Raw genomic sequence first — 19,383 nt, forward strand, 5'->3', positions numbered from 1 at the left:
TTTCATTAGGCAATAATGTTATTCTAGGCACTGTGTTAAATTTATGATGAAGTATTTTCATACTGTATAATTCAGCCATTTAGAAGTGTACATTTCAGTTTCAATGACTTTTAGTTAGGATTGCCAGATAAAATATGGGATGCCTAGTTAAATCTGTATTCCAGATAAACAGCAATTTTTTTTAGTATAAGTATGTCCCATGCAATATGTGGGGCATACTTACACTAAAGATATTATTTGTTACTTGCCTGAAATTTAAATTTAAGATCTTCAGGACTCTTATCTGAGAATCTTTCTGTTGCCAAAATCAGACTATTTTCCCCGAGGAAAACTCCAGTTTTTTTGAAATTTCATTTGTCCTAAGCCTCATTAGTCACTCTTCATCGTGCCATGTTCTCTGGCCTCTTACCTTTGCATATGCTATTCGCTCTACTTGGGAAGCTGTTCCCTGATTCTTTGATCAGCTGACTCCCTCCTAGAGATGCCTGACCCTTCCTTCTCTGTGGTTCAGATACCTGGCTTTCTGGGCTCTTCCAGAACTTACTATACCTATAGTGGACAACATAATAGTGGTAAAAAAAAAAAAAAAAAAAAAAAAAAAGACTCTTCTAGGCCCAGACTAGCTGTGTGACCTTGGGGTATTTACTTAAGTTCTCTGAGCCTCCACTTCCTCAAATCCAAGTTAGGGAGGATAAAAGTACATGCCTGATAGTGTTCGTGATGATTAAATGTTAACACAAAATAAAGCACTTTGAAAATGTTGACATATGATTAGTGCTCAGTAAATGTTAGCTGTTAAATAATTAACTTTTTCTTTTTTTTTATTTAATTAACTTTTTCTTTTTTAAAAAGATTATTTATTTATTCACTAGAAACACACAGAGAGAGGAGCAGGCTCCCTGTGAGGAGCTCGATGCAGGATTTGATCCCAGGATGTCAGGATCACGACCTGAACCAAAGGCAGACGTTCAGCCACTGAGCCACCCAGGTGCCCCAAGAATTAACTTTCTTAAAGCAAGACCATCTTTCACGCATATCCTCAGATGAAGATGCTATTATGTCAAGTGAACTCTGAATTCACGTAGGGCTGTTTTCCAGCCACTGTTTATGCACCAGGCACAGTGTTAGGCACCTTGACGTGTAATATTTCAGTCAGGTAACTCCAAGATTGGGCCCAGGTGGCCAAGGACCAGCATATCGCCAGTGCCGCAGGCTGTGTCCTTGCATGGCCCCTGCCGATTGCCTGAGAGCCCTTCCCAACCTCCTGCCCTACCCTGGCTACACCTGGAAGGTATCTCCACTCTCAGTGCTGGGCTAAGTAAGAGGCCCTCAGCCTTACGAGAGCTGCATTGCCCATACAATCTGCAAACACTGACAGATTCAAATAACACATACACCTGCAACCCGCAGGCTGCTCAGATGACAAAGGACAAACCAAACCCCATGCTGGGCAGCCAGTCTCTCCGATGGTTTCACTTGAAAAATGAAACCAAACTTTTTGTGCCAAGATTTAGGTTTTAAACTAAGTGGCGGAGCAGCTGAGTCCCGTCACTTAAAAACAGCCTCCATTAAATCTGTAGAGCCAGAATGCAGACCAGTGATTGCCTGGGACTTGGGGAGGGACCAGGGATTGGCTGAAAATGGACAAGAGGAAACTTTGGGGGTTATGGAAACGTTCGACAACAGATTGTGGTGATAGTTGCACAACTCTACATATTGACAAAACATAGCAAATGTTTACATGAGCATAATACAAATACAGCTGAAATTCAGCCAAAAGCCAGAAACAGGACACTCCATTTCAGCTGCCGTTTTAACTTGATGTGTTGTCTCTGGCCCATCTCCCTCCCTCACCAGGCTTGTTCTTTTGTGATAAAAAGGCTGATAGTAATTGTGCTGGGGGCTTGCATAACAGAGCATGGCATCGTGTGGGCCATAATGCAAGGCAATGAAACAGAATAATGGAGGTGGCACATACTGAAGGGCTTTAAAGGTGGCACAGGTGGGAACCTAGGTGGCTCAGTGTTTGAGCGTCTGCCTTTGGCTTAGGTCATGATCCCAGGGTCCTGGGATCAAGTCCCGCATTGGGCTCCCTACAGGGAGCCTGCTTCTCCCTCTGCCTATGTCTCTGCCTCTTTCTGTGTCTCTCATGAATTTAAAAAAAAAAAAAAAAAAAAAGATGGCCCGTGGCCACCCAGGTGTGATGCAGTGCTGGGCCTGCTGACTGGTCCAGCTACCTGTGCCCCATGTGACGCCTGTAAGAAAAGCCCAAACCCCTTCCCTGGAGCTCTCAGTAGCAGAGGGGCTTGGGGTGTGGATTTCCCTCTGGCGGAGACTCCTCTATCCTCCTCTACCTGTGTAGTTCTGGAGGCTCAGCTTGGAGAGGCGCCAGGCATCTAACCAACTCTGGCGTTGGGAATGTGTTTGCAGGGAACCGGGGGAAGGGAAAAATCCTCTCGCGGCCCATCCCTCACCGGCTTCCTCGGGATTTATCACTATAGTAACTGAGCTCTTTCCTCTCCGCTGACGGCTGGTTGGGGGCGCACATTGTTGATGCCATGGCTCACAGTTCCGAAGTTCCTTCCTCTTTCCTGTTGCAGAAATGCCACAGTAGCTGTTGTCCAAGAACTGCAGCTCACACCTGAAGAGCTGGATCTTGGGAAAACAATCCCATTCGATTCCCCAGGGGTTGTGGGGGCCTTCTGGGTAAGCGGCGGCCAGAGAACAATGCGGCCTCCGGGGCTGAACTGGGGCCCTGCTTTTCCCCTTCCTTCAGCTTTCCTAGCTGCGTTTTGAAAATGGATTTTCAGGCAGTTGCAGGTAGTATTGTGTTCAGCAGCTGAAAACTTGAACTCCAAGTCCCTTTGTGTGGGCAGAGCCTCTTGCACGGCATGTGCCCACCGCCTGTGGACACCACCCCGGCAAGAGAAATCTATTCTTGGAGGGTGAGGCTTGCAGCTGGAGGGCACCTGCAGATAGAGTGGGGGAGACATGCAAATGCCCTGGGGTTGGTATTCAGGGGGCAGGCACACTGTGTCAGCATCAGTCACTTGCTCATTCGCAGGAGTTTCAGGAGGTGTCCACTGGGGCCTGGTGAGAGCTGGCTCCGCCAGGGTTGGTCCAGCACTCAGGCCACTCTTTAGAAGCCGGTGCCTGGGTCAGAGCACCCTGGGCCTGCCATCACACACGGTATCAGGTCCTGGAAGTGAGGACACAGGGCAAGCGGTGAGTGGGGATCCCAGAGACAGTGAAGGAGACTCCTTGGGCCAGGAAGTCCTGAGACACTACCAGGCTCAGCAGGCCCCTGTCTGGCTGCACAGGTAAGTCACAGCCAACCTTAGGGACTGTCTCTGCAAGCCAGCCTAAGGGGTGGCTCTTTGGCCTCATCCTATGGAGGAAATGGGGACTAAGGACAGGTCACAGTATTCCATTGCACTGTTCCAGAGGTGCATATGAGGATAATTTTCTGGTGCAACTGATCGTGAAATTATCTGGGAGGGAAATGTTCCACTTAGGAGCTAGGGCATTTCAATGCATCTCTAGAATAATGTTCAAAAATCCTCCTTTACCTCCTTGAACATCCAACATCTTTCTTAGGTCTCAAAATGTTTCTGTCCACTTTCCACCTAGAATATCCCTCTATTTGGAGCATGTTTGCTCCTTGTCACCCTGGGGGAGGATTTTTACTTTTTTTTTTTTTTTTTCATTTTTCTAAGTAGAAGTATGAAAATTCATGTTCATTTTTGTCAGTGGAATGGCCTGAACTCCTAGATCCCAGGAGAGCCCCAGAGTTAGGGAGAAGCAGATGGCATTGCCAAATGCCTTCAGAGCAGTTCAGATCACCTCTTCCTCTTGGAACAAGAGAATCTGATTCTCTTTGTGGAAGGCATTCTGGTTCTCCCTGATTCACTCTGTGCCTGTGGGACCAGCAGAAATAGAAGACTTTTCACATAACGGTCAGCTTCCCTGTCACCACCCTGAAGGGTCTCACTCCCCATAGGACCTCAGGAGAGTTGCAGGGTTGTAGGCCACAGGGGCCACCCAATGCAGTAATCCCCCAACATCAACTGTGTTAGAACTGTTAGCAAGAGCTTGAATCCTTCAGTGACAGGGGACTAGTCCATTTTTTAAAAACAGAAATTTTGATTGATGTCACTGTAGATTCACATGCATTCATAACAAACAATATAGAGAGATTCCTGTACACTTTGCCTGGTTTCCCCCAATGGTAACATTTTGCAAAACTATGGTGTATTAGCACAACCAGGACATTGGCATTGATACGACCCGTGATCTTATTTACTCTCCCCATTTTTACCTGTACTTTGTGTCTGAGCTTCATCACCTGTGTAGGTACATGTATCTGCCATCGCAGTCCAGATACAGTTCTGGCACAACCGGGATCTCTCTTATTAACCTTTCATAGCTATACCCACTTCCTTCTTGGTTCCCGTCCCCAATCTCTGGAAACTGCTGATCTGTCCTCCACTTATAAAATTTTGTTACTTTAAAAATGTTAATGGAAGTAGAATCCTGTTTTGGGGAATTGGTTTTTTTCGCTCAGCATGTTTTCCTAGAGAGTTGTTCAATTTGTTGCAAATAGTTTGTTCTTTTTTTTTTTTTTTTTTTTTTAGGAGTTATTTACTTATTTTAGAGAGAGAGAGAGAGAGAGAGAGAGAGCATGTGAGAGCACTTGGGGGGGTGGAGGGAGAGGGAGAGAGACTCCTCAAGCAGACTCCCTGCTGAGCCTGTTTGTACACTGGCCCCTCTCCATCCTTCCTTTCCTCTCACCCAGACACTTGGTAGGAACAGACAAAGAATCTTCTCAGAGCATTCTGGCAGACTGTACCAGAGAAAAATTGATAGATTGGGTCATGATTTTTCTTGAATTCAAGAAACAAGCCTTGTTTTCCAAATTGCTATGTTCTCTATGTTGAGAGCTTCTGCAAGAGGAATAACATCTCAGTCTTCTGTTTGAGGAATTGACTGTGAAGCTACAGCAGCAAGAAACCTGTTGTTGGCAGCAGCTCTGATGGCAGCTGTCCTTGATGAGACATCTGCAGTGTGTGGGGGAGCTCTCAGAACAATCAATGTGGGCATTGAATCAATCTTGTAACACTTAGCAGAGCCAGGACCCCGGGATCATGACCTGAGCTGAAATCCAGAATTGGCCGCTTAACTAACTGAGCCACCCAGGCGCCTCAAGTTTGTTCCTTTTTATTGCTGAGGAATATTCCATAGTGTGGATGTGCCACAGTTTATCTAACCATTCGCCCACTGAAGGACATCTGGACTGATTCCAGCTCCGTTGGGAAAGCTGGAATTACAAATAAAGCTGCTGTGAACGTCATGTGCAGATTTTTGTGTCAACACATGCTTTTTATTTCTCTGGGCAACGAGTGTCTTTTTAAACAGCGCGAATTAAAGCAAATCCTTGAGGTTTGTAAGGGATCCATTTGGAAAGCCACATGTGTCCTCACATTCTCAATATCAGAATTGTTTATACAGGCTCCCAGCTTGGTCCCTAAATCACATGAAGCTCATGTCTGTCTAGGAGCACTGCTTCCTGTGCATAGTCTCATACTCCAACTTGGCTGCCCTTTTTTATTTGTATGTATCTATTTATTTTAATTTTGTCTAATCAGGTAATGAAGCTATAAAGAAACAGGAAACATTAAGACAGTTGTATAGAACGAATTGAAGAATTACATCCTAGAATAACCTTAGCGAATAAATATTTCATACTCTGTGTTTTTCACCTTTTTCAGACTTTGACCCCTTTGGTCTTTGTTCAAAGCCAAAGATTTTCCTATTGTGGGACATTTCAAGCAACCCTGAAATGTTTTTCTCCCAGAGGTATTTGTGCAAGGAGTTCAGGCCTTGGAGTCAGATATCCAATATTCCAACTGGCTTTACCATTCAAACTAGTTGTGGGATCTTGGGCAAGTGTACTAACCTCTCTGAGGGTCTCCTCTTTCTCCTGTAACACGAGGTTGATACTAGTATCGGATTCACAGGATTCAATGAGACAATCGATGAGAGGCGCTAAATGCTCCATACATTTTAGCAGCCACCCCTCTCCGAATCCATTTGAAATAATGCAGGGCTTCACTGAAGGTTGTTTGAAGGGGACTGTGAGGCGGGAATTTATATCACACTTCCCAGAGAAAATCCCAGTGCTGAGGCCTCTCCCTCAAAATCAAGTCCAGGCTAGTCCTCCCAAAGTCAGCGGTCTTGCTCTGTGTCCCTCACTTCTAGACAGGCCCTGGGATCCGGGCTCCTTTCTTCCTTGGTTCTTTGTGTCTCATCTGGGGCTTTTGTCATTCTGCCACCACCGCTGGCACCGCCCCACCACCTCCGGGAATGAAGACTGTAAGCTCTTAGGCTACACTTTGTTTTCCTTTTTGTTTTGGTTGCTGTTGTGCTTGCTGTTCCAGGGGTCAGACCAATCTGCTCAAGTTTCCACAATGGGGACACAGATGCATTTTCCTGCTGTCTGTCTGGTCATCTGTGAGCTCCATGAACAACTTCATGGCCCTTCCTAGCATCGAACCGGAACTGTGACACCAGCCCCACAAGCAGCAGAGGCCACTTCAGCATCTTTGCAATGACAACAACTTTCTTCTTTCCTTTTCCTTTGTCTTTAACCCTGGCAATCAGCAGGAACAGTGCTCTGACCCATGGCGTTGGTTTTGATAAATGTTTGCCTTCTTAGTAGCTTATTTTTCATTAAGATGAAGAGGTGTTCAGTAGGCACAATTTCCCCCTAGAGAGAGGAGGAGTGGCCTATGTGGCTGCTAGAGTGTTCAGGAACTGGCATGCATACTTGCCTCTTGCTGAAGGCTGTATTTGCCCTACATTGGCCCAGGGGAGTCTCCGCAGCCCTCTAGAAACGTCTCCCTCCCTCTCCCTCAGCTGTCTTTAAAAACCTTTAAACACTTGTCCTCAGGGACACCTGGGTGTCTCAGTGGTTGAGCATCTGCCATGGGCTCAGGGTGTGATCCTGGGGTCCTGGGATCAAGTCCCACATTGGGCTCCCCATAGGGAGCCTGCTTCTCCCTCTGCCTGTGTCTCTATCTCTCTCTCTGTGTCTCTCATGAATAGATAAATAAAATCTTTAAAAAAAACTAAAACAAAAACAAAAAAAAAACTTGTCCTCACTGAATGGTTGCAGGGTTCTAACTAGAATATACCTCCCTCTAATTTCTACCTGGAGGTAGAAAAAAAAGGCCAATTTTTCTTTCACGTAAAGACAATACAATTGTTTAAAGATACTTATCAGATGCTCCTCCAAATCTTCTTTCTTGATCTTAACATTCCCACTTCCTTCAAATGATCCTTTTGGGATGTGGTTTGAAGTTCCTGCCTTAGCATTTTTGTCACTTGTCTACATGTGTCTGGGTATCTCCCAAGTAACTGAGTTTTCATGACAAAATGCAGTGGGGCTATCTCCTCCCCTCCTCTGAACTCCTTACCTCCATTAATGTGGCCAGTGATGATGGTGGCCAGGCCTCTTCCAACTCATCAATCTTTCCCATGCATTGTACTGTTAAGCAACTTCTTCCTCCTCCTGTGTTTGTAAAAGTTCAGCCTTTTCTGTTTTTTCTTTTTACAGTAAAATTAATTTATTTTAGTTATCCAGTATGAAACAAACAAACAAAAATGTTATTCATTTAGAAAGAAAGTAAATTTCAGTTAACATAGCCACATACTGGGACACCTGGGTGCCTCAGTGGTTGGGCGTCTGCTTTCAGCTTAGGTTGTGATCCTAGGGTCCAGGGATCGAGTCCTGCATCAGGTTCCCTGCAGGGAGCCTGCCTATGTCTCTGCCTCTCTTTGTGTGTCTCTCATGAATAAATAAATAAAATCTTTAAAACAAGACAAAAAACATAGTCACATACTTTGGGCAGCAAAACGGAATATTCGTGTGAAGTGGTTTCTGGAAACTAAGATCAGGAGTTTAACTTTCTATTATGTACCATCACTTGGCCCATCGCTCCCTCCCAGGGAGACCCTCTTGACTGCTGAGTCTGTCGGGTGGCCTCTGACCTATCCCTCCCAGTGCTGTGTCATCCAATCAGCGTGCTCTCAAGAGCCTGGTGTGAGCTGGCAATAAAAATGACCAGCAGTGGGAGGAAGACAGGGTGGCAGTCCATTGAAGATGCCCTTTGAGGGATCCCTGGGTGGCGCAGCGGTTTGGCGCCTGCCTTTGGCCCAGGGCGCGATCCTGGAGACCCGGGATCGAATCCCACATCGGGCTCCCGGCGCATGGAGCCTGCTTCTCCCTCTGCCTATGTCTCTGCCTCTCTCTCTCTCTCTCTCTGTGACTATCATAAATAAATAAAAAAAAAATTAAAAAAAAAAAAAAAAAGATGCCCTTTGAGTTGCCCTTGGTCAAATCTCTTTTGATTTAATTGTCCCATACGTCGCTGATACCACACACTCCTCCATGAAGACTCCAGGACAGACCCGGTCAGATGTCTTGCTGAATTTCAGAAATCCTGTACCAACAGCATGTTGCTGTTTCAACAATCTAGTAACCCTGACAACAAAAGAAACCAGGTTAACTTGTCATGACTTACTTTGAGAAGATCCTGCTGGTTTCTGGTCATTTCCACTTCCCGCCTGGGAGCTGCAAGTACCCCCTGTCAACACCTGTGAGCGTTCTGCTCTGGTCTGCACCTGTCTGTGGGGTGCTAGGTCCCCCCTCTCAGGCCTTGCACTGAACACTCTTCCTCCTCCATTGCCTACTTCATGATGCAGGCTGCGTCTAGCCTTTACCGCCTGGCCTGACCTTTCCTGGGCATGACCCTCGCAGGCAACACTGTCAGGCCTGGCCCAGACTCTCCATTCTCTATCTTTCCCTAAACTCCAACAGCAGGAATCCGGGCCCCTTCCATAATTATGTTTGCTTGTTTCAATAGACTTTATTGAAGTTCTGCACACGGCATGAGCCTTTGTAACTCTCTAGGAAAAGATTTTAGGGGATTCTTAGATATAATATGAAGTTTTTACAGGCCTAGTAAATAATCTGCTGGAGTTTTATAGAGGGTACATATCAAGACCCCTGTGATCTGGGGTTTTGGAATTTCCTATCGCCCCCACCTTTGAAATTTAGGACATTTTTTGGGTTTCAGGCTAGATACCAGAAGGGAATAAGATTGCCCCCACACTTCCAACACTTGGAGGCCCAGTCCAGGAATAGCATCAACCTGCCTGCCCAAAAAAGCGTGGGAGAGAGGAGAAGCCTCCTAGGCAGGAGCCATTACTTCCTTTCAAAGCAGGTGATGGAGGGACTGGTTGAGAAGGGAGAGAGAACATCTCATGGTTCATGCTATTCCCAGACTGCTTCCTCCACAGCTCCTGCAACCAGGCTTCCTATTTAAACTGAGGTGACAACTGGTCATGATAAGAAGTTGACACACACTTCTGCTGGACCTAGGAAAAGGGATGAAGCAATACAAACACACACACACACACACACACACACACACACACACACACACACTGGATTGAGAACTACTCCGGCTGGTAATGTTTTAAAATATTTTAAAGTATTTTTCCTCTCTGAAGTTCCCAGAGCCTATGGGCGGAAGAGGGCAAACCGTAAATCGATAATATGAATAGCAGCCATCAGCCAACATTCCCGGCTCTTACCTTCTGTGTTTTCTGCTACTTCCTCTTAATCTCTAATATTAAAATATTAGGAGAAGGATGGGTTTCTATAGTCCAATGCTCTAGGCTTAAGAAACCAGGTTAGAGAAATGACTGCCACCTTTTCCCGGGCCAGGTGAGACTCTGGCACTCATAGAGGTGGGGGTCTACAGGCACTGATGGGGTGATGTGAGGGACAGGGACATTGTTCCCGCTGGGAAATTCCCCAAAAGAGGGGATTGTGCTCCATTAAAAATGCCTTTAAGTTATGGACAGTGAACTTAAAAGTAATCCTGCACACAGGCAGCTGCCTGCTGAGTCCCACCTGCCGGAAAGGAAAACTACCCAGATTTCTCCCTGGGATTAAGGGGCTCAAAGCTGGAAGCTTGAGAGACTTGAGTCCAGTTAAGATCTCAGCCTCATTGCGGATAAATGACTTGTGGGGTCGAGCAGGGAACCTAATCAGTGTTTGTCAGACTGTTTTCTGAGTACATTTAGCATCGGCTCAACAGCCAACTTAAAAACAAACTTTTGGATCAAAACCATCCGATGATAAGCTGGAAACTGCTTGTACTTTAAACCAAAGTCACTTTTTGTATCTAAAATTCATTTTGCTGATTTCTAGATAAACCATGACTATTTCCCACCCCCTCTCCAAGAGTTGTTCCTGGCAGGGTAGTTCTTCCTTGAGCTTATGATAAACCAGTTAAGGTTTCCTCTTATTTTAGCAAAGTTTACTTCGTCTTGGATAGAAAGAACAGAAAAAGGAGAGTGAAGACAAAAAAAGGAAAAATCCGTTATTTATTATTGTTATCTGTTACCACTGCTGCTAGGACAGTATCGACAGTGGCCACCATCTAAAGGATGTATATTTCACTGGTACTTCTGGATGTGATCAAGACACTCTTGCCGTCCTCATGAAGAAGCCTCATGTCCTCATGGAGATGTGTGGGATACATGACAGCAGAGGAAGGGAATTTGAAGCTTGTTAAACATTTATATCAAAAGAATTTTGATTAAGATCAGCCCAGGGTAGGGGTGCCTGGGTGGCTCAGTCAGTTAAGTGTTGGACTCTTTTTTTTTTTTTTAAGATTTTGTTTATTTATTCATGAGAGATGGAGGGAGAGAGAGAGAGAGAGAGAGAGAGAGAGAGAGAGGCAGAGACATAGGCAGAGGGAGAAGCAGGCTCCCTCAAGGGAGCCTGAGGTGGGACTCGATCCCAGGACCCTGGGATCAGGGCCTGAGCCGAAAGCAGACACTCAACCACGGAGCCACCCAGGCGGCCCAAGTGTCCGACTCTTGATTTCAGCTTGAGTAATGATCTCAGGGTTATGAGACCGAGCCCCATGTTGGGCTCCACACTTAGCAGGGAGTCCACTTGAGATTCTCTCTCCCCCTCTCCCTCTGCCCCTCCCCACTCCTTGCACTCTCACTCTCTCTCTCTTTAAAATAAATAAATCTTAAAAAAAAAATCAGCCCAGGCAAATCTCTAGTAGAGTGCTATAGGGCTCCATCTTCATTTACCAAATATTTTTATTAATGACTTGGATGAGGACACTGGTGACCTTCTGATAAAATCAGCGGATGACTCAAACCTGGAAAGAAGTCAGAGGATAAAATCAATTGTCAAGAAGATGGATAAAGTCACTGGTCGTGGAGGTAGATACTGTTTTCCACCTTAGACTGATGAAGAATATCCAAGAAAGGCCATCTCTCATTTTCTATCTTCTAGGAGGAGCCTCTCAGCATGCCTGGCTCTTTGTTGAAAAATCTGTTGATTAATCAGCCTCCTAACCCCTTGAGGGTAGGGCCAGGCCTTTGTCTTTCCTGGTGTTTAGTGGGGTGCCAGCTAGGGAAGAGAGCAGCCATCGTTCTGCAGGGAGCATCTTTGCTGCATCATCAGATGGGGCTTCCTGGAGGACACTGGCCTCCTGTCCTGAGCCGGACCTGGAGCCGAGCTTTTCAGACACTCCCTCCCATCTGCAGCCCCATGTGGTGCCTGTTTTCCCTTGTGTCCACTCAACCTGAAAAAAATTTTTAAATGGGGAAATGCACTGCTTTTGCCCCAAATGTTCTGGCATTTCTATATGTGACTCCAGTTGAGCATAATAAGCATTCCTGAAACAGTGGGGTCCTGAGTGATGGCTGGCAGATAGAATATGGGATGCCCAATTTCAGGTGGCCCAAATCATTTTCTGGTACGTCCTATGCAACACAGGGGATGTACCTATTGGACAAAATGACTTGTTGCTTATGTGAAGTTCAAAGGTAACTGGCTGTCAGGTATTTTTATTTGCTAAATCTGACAGCCCTACCAAGGTAGGCAGAGGTGATTGCCAGGGACCAAGGATGCCTGGCCCAGCCCACTTCCAACCTAAACCACCTCTCAGGAAGGAGGGTGCAGGCCCCCCAAGCCATTACACACACACACACACACACACACACACACACTTCCTCCTTCGCTCCTGTGGACTCCTCAGGCCCTGGTCACCCTCCCTGGCCTTGGGCCTGCCCTCCCTCCAGGGCCGTGTCTTGCCACATAGGGTGAGGGGCTGACACTGGCTTTCTAACTGCCTCCAAGGAGTCCAGCTCAGAGCTGAGAGTATCCATGGAGAGCGAATCTGCCACCGTGGCCCATGCAGAGCATTGCATGCAATGACGGCTTATATCTCAGCTGTGCTTCCAGCTCTCAAAGTCATTTTAGCAAATACTTTGGTAGGGCTCACCGTGTCACAGGTGTGGTGTTGCCTGCAGGGACACTGAGCCAACAGACCCATGTCTGCCCTTGCAGAACAGACAGCCTAATAGGGGTGACCCTTCTTAAGTCCCACACAGACAAATACAGGATTAACAACAGTGACAGGTGCTTTGAGCATATGCAGCAGGAAGTCGGCTCTGGGCATCCTTGAGCTGAGCCTGGAGGGGAGGAGTAGCTAGATGGGGCTGGGGGTCAGGAAGAGCTGTCCAAGAGGAGAGGATAGCTGGCAGGGTCAGAGAGCTGAGCACTCTCTAGGGCTGAGGGGAGGCCAGTGCACAGGGCAGCCTTCCCACCCACCTCTCATCTGTTCCTTTTCCTGCCCAAAGTCCCATGCAGGGCCAGTTACATAATTTGTGGATTCAGTGCAAAATGAAAATGCAGTGAGAATGGGGAAAATTAACAAAGCAGGAAACCACAAATATTGGAGAGGATGTGGAGAAGGGGAACCCCCCTGCACTGTTGGTGGGAATGTGAACTGGTGCAGCCACTCTGGAAAACTGTGTGGAGGTTCCTCAAAGAGTTAAAAATAGACCTGCCCTACGACCCAGCAATTGCACTGTTGGGGATTTACCCCGAAGATACAGAGGCAATGAAACGCCGGGACACCTGCACCCCGATGTTTCTCTCAGCAATGTCCACAATAGCCAAACTGTGGAAGGAGCCTCGGTGTCCATCAAGGGATGAGTGGATAAAGAAGATGTGGTCTATGTATACAATGGAATATTACTCAGCCATTAGAAAGGGCAAATACCCACCATTTGCTTCGACGTGGGTGGAACTGGAGGGTATTATGCTGAGTGAAATAAGTCAGTCGGAGAAGGACAAACATTATATGGTCTCATTCATTTGGGGAATATAAATATATATATATATATATATATATATATATAAAATAGTGAAAGGGAATAGAGGGGAAAGGAGAAAAAATGAGTGGGAAATATCAGAAAGGGAGACAGAACATGAAAGACTCCTAACTGGGAAACGAACTAGGGATCGTGGAAGGGGAGGAGGGCGGGGGGTGGGGGTGACTGGGTGACGGGCACTGAGGTGGGTACTTGACGGGATGAGCACTGGGTGTTATTCTATATGTTGGCAAATTGAACACCAATAAAAAATAAATTTATAAAAAAAAAAAGAAAATGCAGTGCCCCTTGACCAAAATTTATTACAAAATTTAAGATGGTGGGGCGCCTAGGTGACTTAGTTGGTTAAGCGTCTGACTCTTGATTTCAGCTCAGGTCATGATCTCAGGGTCTTGAGATGGAGCCGCAAGTCAGGCTCCACACTCAGCATGGAGTCCACTTCAGATTCTCTCCTCCCTCTGTCCCGGCCCTGCTCTCGTGTTCTATAAATAAATTGAAATAAAATAAAAAGAATTTCAAGGACTGTCCAGATTACACACCTGGGAAAGCTGGTCCTGGTCTCATGACTCAGGTGTGTGTCAGGTCAGGGGCAGGACCTGAGTTTCTTCTAGCTGGAAGGTACCACTGAAGGCCAGTTACTGGAGCCCTCAGGAGCCAGCCACAGGGCACAGATGCAACTCTGAGAACTGAGTGACACTTGACCTTCGAGCTCCATTTCCCCATCTTTGACAGGGACCTTGACTCCAAGTGTAGAGGGCTGATGGTAGCCCCCAAAGATATCAGGTCCTAATCTCTGGAACCTAATATGGAAAAAACCTTTGCAGATGTGTTTAGTCAGAGATCTTGAGATGGAGAGATTATCCTGAATTGTCTGGGCGGGCCCTATATGCCATCACAAGTGTCCTTAAAAGAGAGGCAGAGGGGCGCCTAGGTGGCTCAGTCGGTTAAGCCTCTACCTTTGGCTCAGGTCATGATCCCAGGGTCCCGGGATTGAGCCCCTAGTTAGGGTCCTGGGATGGAGCCCCAAGTTGGGTTCCCTGCTCAGCAGGTAGTCTGCTTCTCCCTCTCCCTCTGCCCCTATCCCTGCTTGTGCTCACTCTTTCTCTTTCTCTTTCTCTCTCTCTCTCAAATAAATAAATAAATAAAATCTTTTTAAAAAGAGAGAGAAAGGCAGAGGGAGACTTGACATACAGGGAAGAATGTGATGAGAAGATGAAACAGAGAAACCTTGGAAGATGCTGGCCTTGAAGATGGGTGTGATGCGGCCACGGATGCTGGGAGCCCCCAGAAGGATATATCTGAAGGATATATGGCCCTGCAGACACCTTGATTTTGGTCCAGGGGTACTGATTTTGTATTTCTGCCCTCCAGAACTGTGAGAGAATAAATTTCTGTTGTCTTAAGTCACCAAATTGGTGGGGATTTGTTATAGCAGACACAAGAAACTAAGACACCCCTACCTCCTAGGATTTTTAAAATAACAGCTTTATGGAGACATATTTCACACACCACCATACCATCCAACTGCTTAAAGTGTACAATTCAGTGGTCTTTCATCACTGACAGGATTGTGCAACTATCACCACACTACTTTTAGAATACTTTTTCAATGCCTTCTTCTTTTTTATTTGAGAGACAGTGCACAAGCAGGAGGGTCAGAGGAGGAGGGAGAGAGAGAATCTCAAGCAGATTCCCCTCTAAGCATGGAGTTGGACACGGGGCCTGATCCCACCACCTGGGCTGAAACCAAGAGTCAGATGCTTAACCGACTGCACCACCCAGGTGCCAAAGTGTTAGAACTTTTTAATCACCCCTACAAAGAAACTCCCCCCCCTTTAGCAGTCACTCTTATTTCCTCCAACTCCCCTGGTCCTCAGAAACTACTCATCTACTTCTGTCTCTAGAGATTTGACTATTTTGGACATTTCATATAAATAGAATCATATAATATGTGGCCTTTCATGTGTGGCTTCTTTCACTTAGACCATGACATTTTCAAGACTCATCCTATTTTGTAGCAAGTTTCATCCATATTTCATTCTTTTTTCTGACAAATAATATTCTATTGTATGGATATACTACATTTTGTTCATCTATTATCAAGTGGTAGACATTTGCATTTCTTCTTTTTTGGATATTATTAATAATCCTGCTATAAACATTCGCATGTATTTGTGTAAACATGTTTTCATTTCCTTTGGGTTTATACTTAAGAATGGAATTGTTGGGACGCCTGGGTGGCTCAGCAGTTGAGTGTCTGCATTGGGCTCAGGGCGAGATCCCAGGTCTGGGGATCAAGTCCCGCATCAGGCTCCCTACAAGGAGCCTGCTTCTCCCTCTGTCTGGGTCTCTGCCTCTCTCTCTCTCTCTCTCTCTGTGTGTCTCATGAATAAATAAATAAAATCTTTTTTTTAAAAAAAAGAATGGAATTGTTGCTGGGTCACATGGCAACTCTATTTTTAACCTTTTGAGGAATTGCCAGACTGCTTTCCAAAGTGGCTGCATCATTTTGCAATCGTATCAGCCATGAATGAGGGTTCCGGTTTCTCTGCTTGCTCACCAACACTCATTATTGTTTGTCTTTTTAATTATAGTTATTCTACTGGATATGAAGTGATATTTCATCATGGTTTTGATTCACAATCCTGAAATGATTAATGATGTTGAGCATCTTTTTATATATTTTTTGGCCAAATATTTATTCAAGTCTTTTGCCTATTTTTTTTAAATGGTGGTCTTTTTGTTGTTGAGTCATCAGAGCTCTTTATATATTCCGGATCCTTATCAGATGATTTCCAAATATTTCCTTCCATTCTGTGAATTGCCTTTCAATTTCTTGATGGTGTCCTTTACCAAACAAGTTTGTAATTTCAGCAAAGTCCAATTCATCTAATTTTCATTTTGTTGGTTGTACTTTGGGGAACAGAATACACAAATACCCGTAGAGTGTTTTCATTTTGGGCACCTGAGACATGGTGGTGCTCTTGGCCCTATTCCCAGGCTAATGCCTGGGTAGCTCAGAGCAGAACACAGCAGACTCCTTGGCCCCTTACACTGTTGTGTAGCTGATTTGCTATCAGGGCTGACTTGTCCATTAGACCCAGGGAGCACAGTGTCAGGGTCCATGATATTTTTAGGGGCCCATGAAGAAAGTTGTTTTTTAATCAGAAGAATAAAAAAGAACTTTAGGTCAAAGAAATGTTTTCTTTTCTTTTTTTAAGATTTTTTAAAAATTATTTATTCGTGAGAGACAGAGACATAGGCAGAGGGAGAAGTGAAGCAGGCTCCCCATTGGGAGCCTGTTGCGGGACTTGACCCCAGGACCCCCGGATCACGACTTGAGTCAAAGGCAGATGCTCGGGATCCCTGGGTGGCGCAGCGGTTTGGCGCCTGCCTTTGGCCCAGGGCGCGATCCTGGAGACCCGGGATCGAATCCCACGTCGGGCTCCCGGTGCATGGAGCCTGCTTCTCCCTCTGCCTGTGTCTCTGGCTCTGTCTCTGCCTGTGTCTTTGGCTCTGTCTCTCCTTCTATCTCTCAAGAATAAATAAATAAAATCTAAAAAAAAAAAAAAAAAAAGGCAGATGCTCAACCACTGAGCCACCCAGGTGCTCCAAAGAGATGTTTTCATGTAAGTATAACTCTAATACATTCTTGCTTGTGCCAATGCAGTTGTAACATATAATTAAACTTTTTTTAATGGAGGAAACTTCCCTTGAAGACAAAACTGCATACAGCTATGAGTTATAATACAACTTTGTCCCCTGTCACTGGGGGTGGGGGTGGGGAAGAGGGGCCTCTAGCAGGGGATGAAACAGCACTGACCCTCTCTCCCCACCCCTACAAGGTTTCTGCCTGCCTCCATTTTGCCTAGCTGCCCATCTCTGGGAGGGACCACCTGGGGCTATGAGGCCAGCAACCTGGGTGGGCATTGAATTAGGGCCTTTGGGCCCCTCCCCTTGGGCTCATTAAGTTAAGTTGAGTTGAGTTGCCAGAGCAATTCAGATCAGGTGAGCTGGGGCCCAAACCAGAGCTCTAACTATTGTTATATTCCCATTGTGCCCTGCTGGTTACCTATGCTTTCAAATGCTGGCTCTCCTTTGATCTTCAGAACAAGTCTGTGAAATGGGTAGAATGGGCGTATTATCTGCATTTTACAGGCAAGGAACGTGAACATCAAAATGCAAAAGCTATTCAACTGCAGAGAAGGGACTGAAACAACCAGGCTTAGTCTTCCATTGTGGTGACTTCGAAATCCAACAAATGAGGGCTTAGTCCTGCTCATCAATTCACCGAGTTTACTGTTATCAGACCTGCAGCCACAGGCTGGAAGAATGGCCAATACCTTCTTTCCCATCACTGTGGTCATGAAAGAGATGGGTGATCAGCCATGGCTGGCACTGTAGTTCTCTGACCTGCTGCCTCCTCCCCGACTCTTTCCCGACCCCACCCCTGGCTTCTCAGAAAAAGCACTTCCTGAGGTTTATTACAGCAGACAGTTTTTTCCTGCAGTTAATGAATTGCCGTGTTCCAGATTTGTGTGTGACTTCCCTGGCATTGGAACCCAGAAGCACAGCACAGTTAAAACCACTCTGTGTTCCTTCAATTCCCTTTTACCAAGAAGAGGGAGAAGAGAGGAAAAACATTTGAGGAACTTTTTTTTTTTTTCTCCTGTTTAAGGAGTCCACTAAGGACACAGGGCAAGGAGAGGGAGATGTGAGGGCCACACACATGTAAAAAGCCACTTAATTTATGATTTTTTTTTTGAAAGGTGAACTAGAAAACATTCCATTTACATGCTTCAATTTTTTAAAAGATTTTATTTATTTATTCGTGAGAGACACAGAGAGAGGGCAGAGACATAGGCAGAGAGTGAAGCAGGCTCTCCTCCGTGGGGAGCCCGACGTCAGGATGTGATCCCTGGCTCCCAGGACCCCGGGATCACAACTTGACCTGAAGGCAGATGCTCAACCACTGAGCCACCCATGCAACCCAAGAATTGGATTTTAAAATTCATAAGGGAAAGGTGAGGATCTAGAACAGTCCAAATTGAGACAGAGCAGGGCTGGACTCCAATGCCCTCTAGCCAGAGGGCAAAGTCCAGCGTTCCTTGGTGGTTGAACCCCTGTGCCTGTCAACTAGTGAATCTTACAGGAACGTAGATGCAGGTTTGTTTGTTTTCTTTCTTGTATAAATTATTTTATTTATTATTGTATTTAGATCTTCACAAAGTCGTCTTTTCACCGTCTGTGTTTTGTTAATGTGAAATTAAATTGTAGTTATAAGCAAAAGTTGGTTGCCTGGGGAACCTTAATTGTATATTCAGTTTAACAGAAATAAAAGAATATTTGTCTTAAAGTGTAAGATGGTTACATAGCCTTTTGCCATGCACTTACGTTATAAAAAAGTTTCATTTCTTTTTTTTTATTTTAAAGATTTTATTTATTTATTCATGAGAAACACACACAGAGAGAGGCAGAGACAGGCAGAGGGAGAAGCAGGCCTCATGCAGGGAGCCCGACGTGGGAAAAAAGTTTAATTTCAAAAGTGAAAATTGCTTGTGCCATTTGAGCTTTCAGGGTTGGAATGTTTAAGTGGAATATCACCTCCTCACAGAAAAAGCAAAGCAATCCAGGTTTCCCCTGCAAGAGGAAATTTTACACTTACAATTAACATGAAAATCATGTATCAGACTTGTTCGGGAGATTCTTCAGCATGGCTTACCCAGCTCTTACAGTCCTAAAAAGAGACCCGGTTAGTGTGCTCACCATAGGGGGGACTCCACTACCAAGACTGGTGAAGACTGAACCCAACGAGTCTGTGCTAAGGTGGGCCCCGGTGCTGAACTTTCACCGACTTCCCCCTCATTATAGTACTAAAAATCACACCCCAGTGGAGACTTAATATGCCAAAGAGACAACGATGCATGACAAAGCACATCCCGTCCACTGCCCTGTGTACCTAACTTCCTGCATCTCTCCGGCCTTTACCTGTTACTGGCACTCATTTTCCGCCTCAGCCTCTTTACAAAATTTCCCTGACCTTTGTTCAGAGAGCCAGCATGAGGGGCCCTTTCCTTTGTGCTGTCTCCCTTGAGCTCTAACATAAGC

General features: G+C 45.7%; 1 protein-coding gene across 10 annotated transcripts in view; it reads left to right on the forward strand.

The window, feature by feature from the left end:
• Window positions 1-3,062: 3,062 nt before the first annotated feature.
• Window positions 3,063-19,383, forward strand: part of PECAM1 (platelet and endothelial cell adhesion molecule 1) — a 71,807-nt gene continuing 55,486 nt past the window's right edge. For 3 of the 10 annotated variants that reach the window (XM_072746790.1, XM_072746795.1, XM_072746784.1), the window contains exon 1: window positions 18,362-18,441. Coding sequence is in view for 2 of the 10 variants with exons in the window: in XM_072746784.1 (XP_072602885.1) it covers window positions 18,436-18,441 (6 nt within the window). In the remaining 8 variants the exon portion in view is untranslated. Of the gene's footprint in view, window positions 3,321-18,361; window positions 18,442-19,383 lie in introns of those variants that run through there. The other 7 variants (XM_072746785.1, XM_072746783.1, XM_072746793.1 and 4 more) reach the window with 6 other exon arrangements.

Source organism: Vulpes vulpes, chromosome 2 (genome assembly GCF_048418805.1).
Source record: "Vulpes vulpes isolate BD-2025 chromosome 2, VulVul3, whole genome shotgun sequence".
NCBI lineage: Eukaryota > Metazoa > Chordata > Mammalia > Carnivora > Canidae > Vulpes > Vulpes vulpes.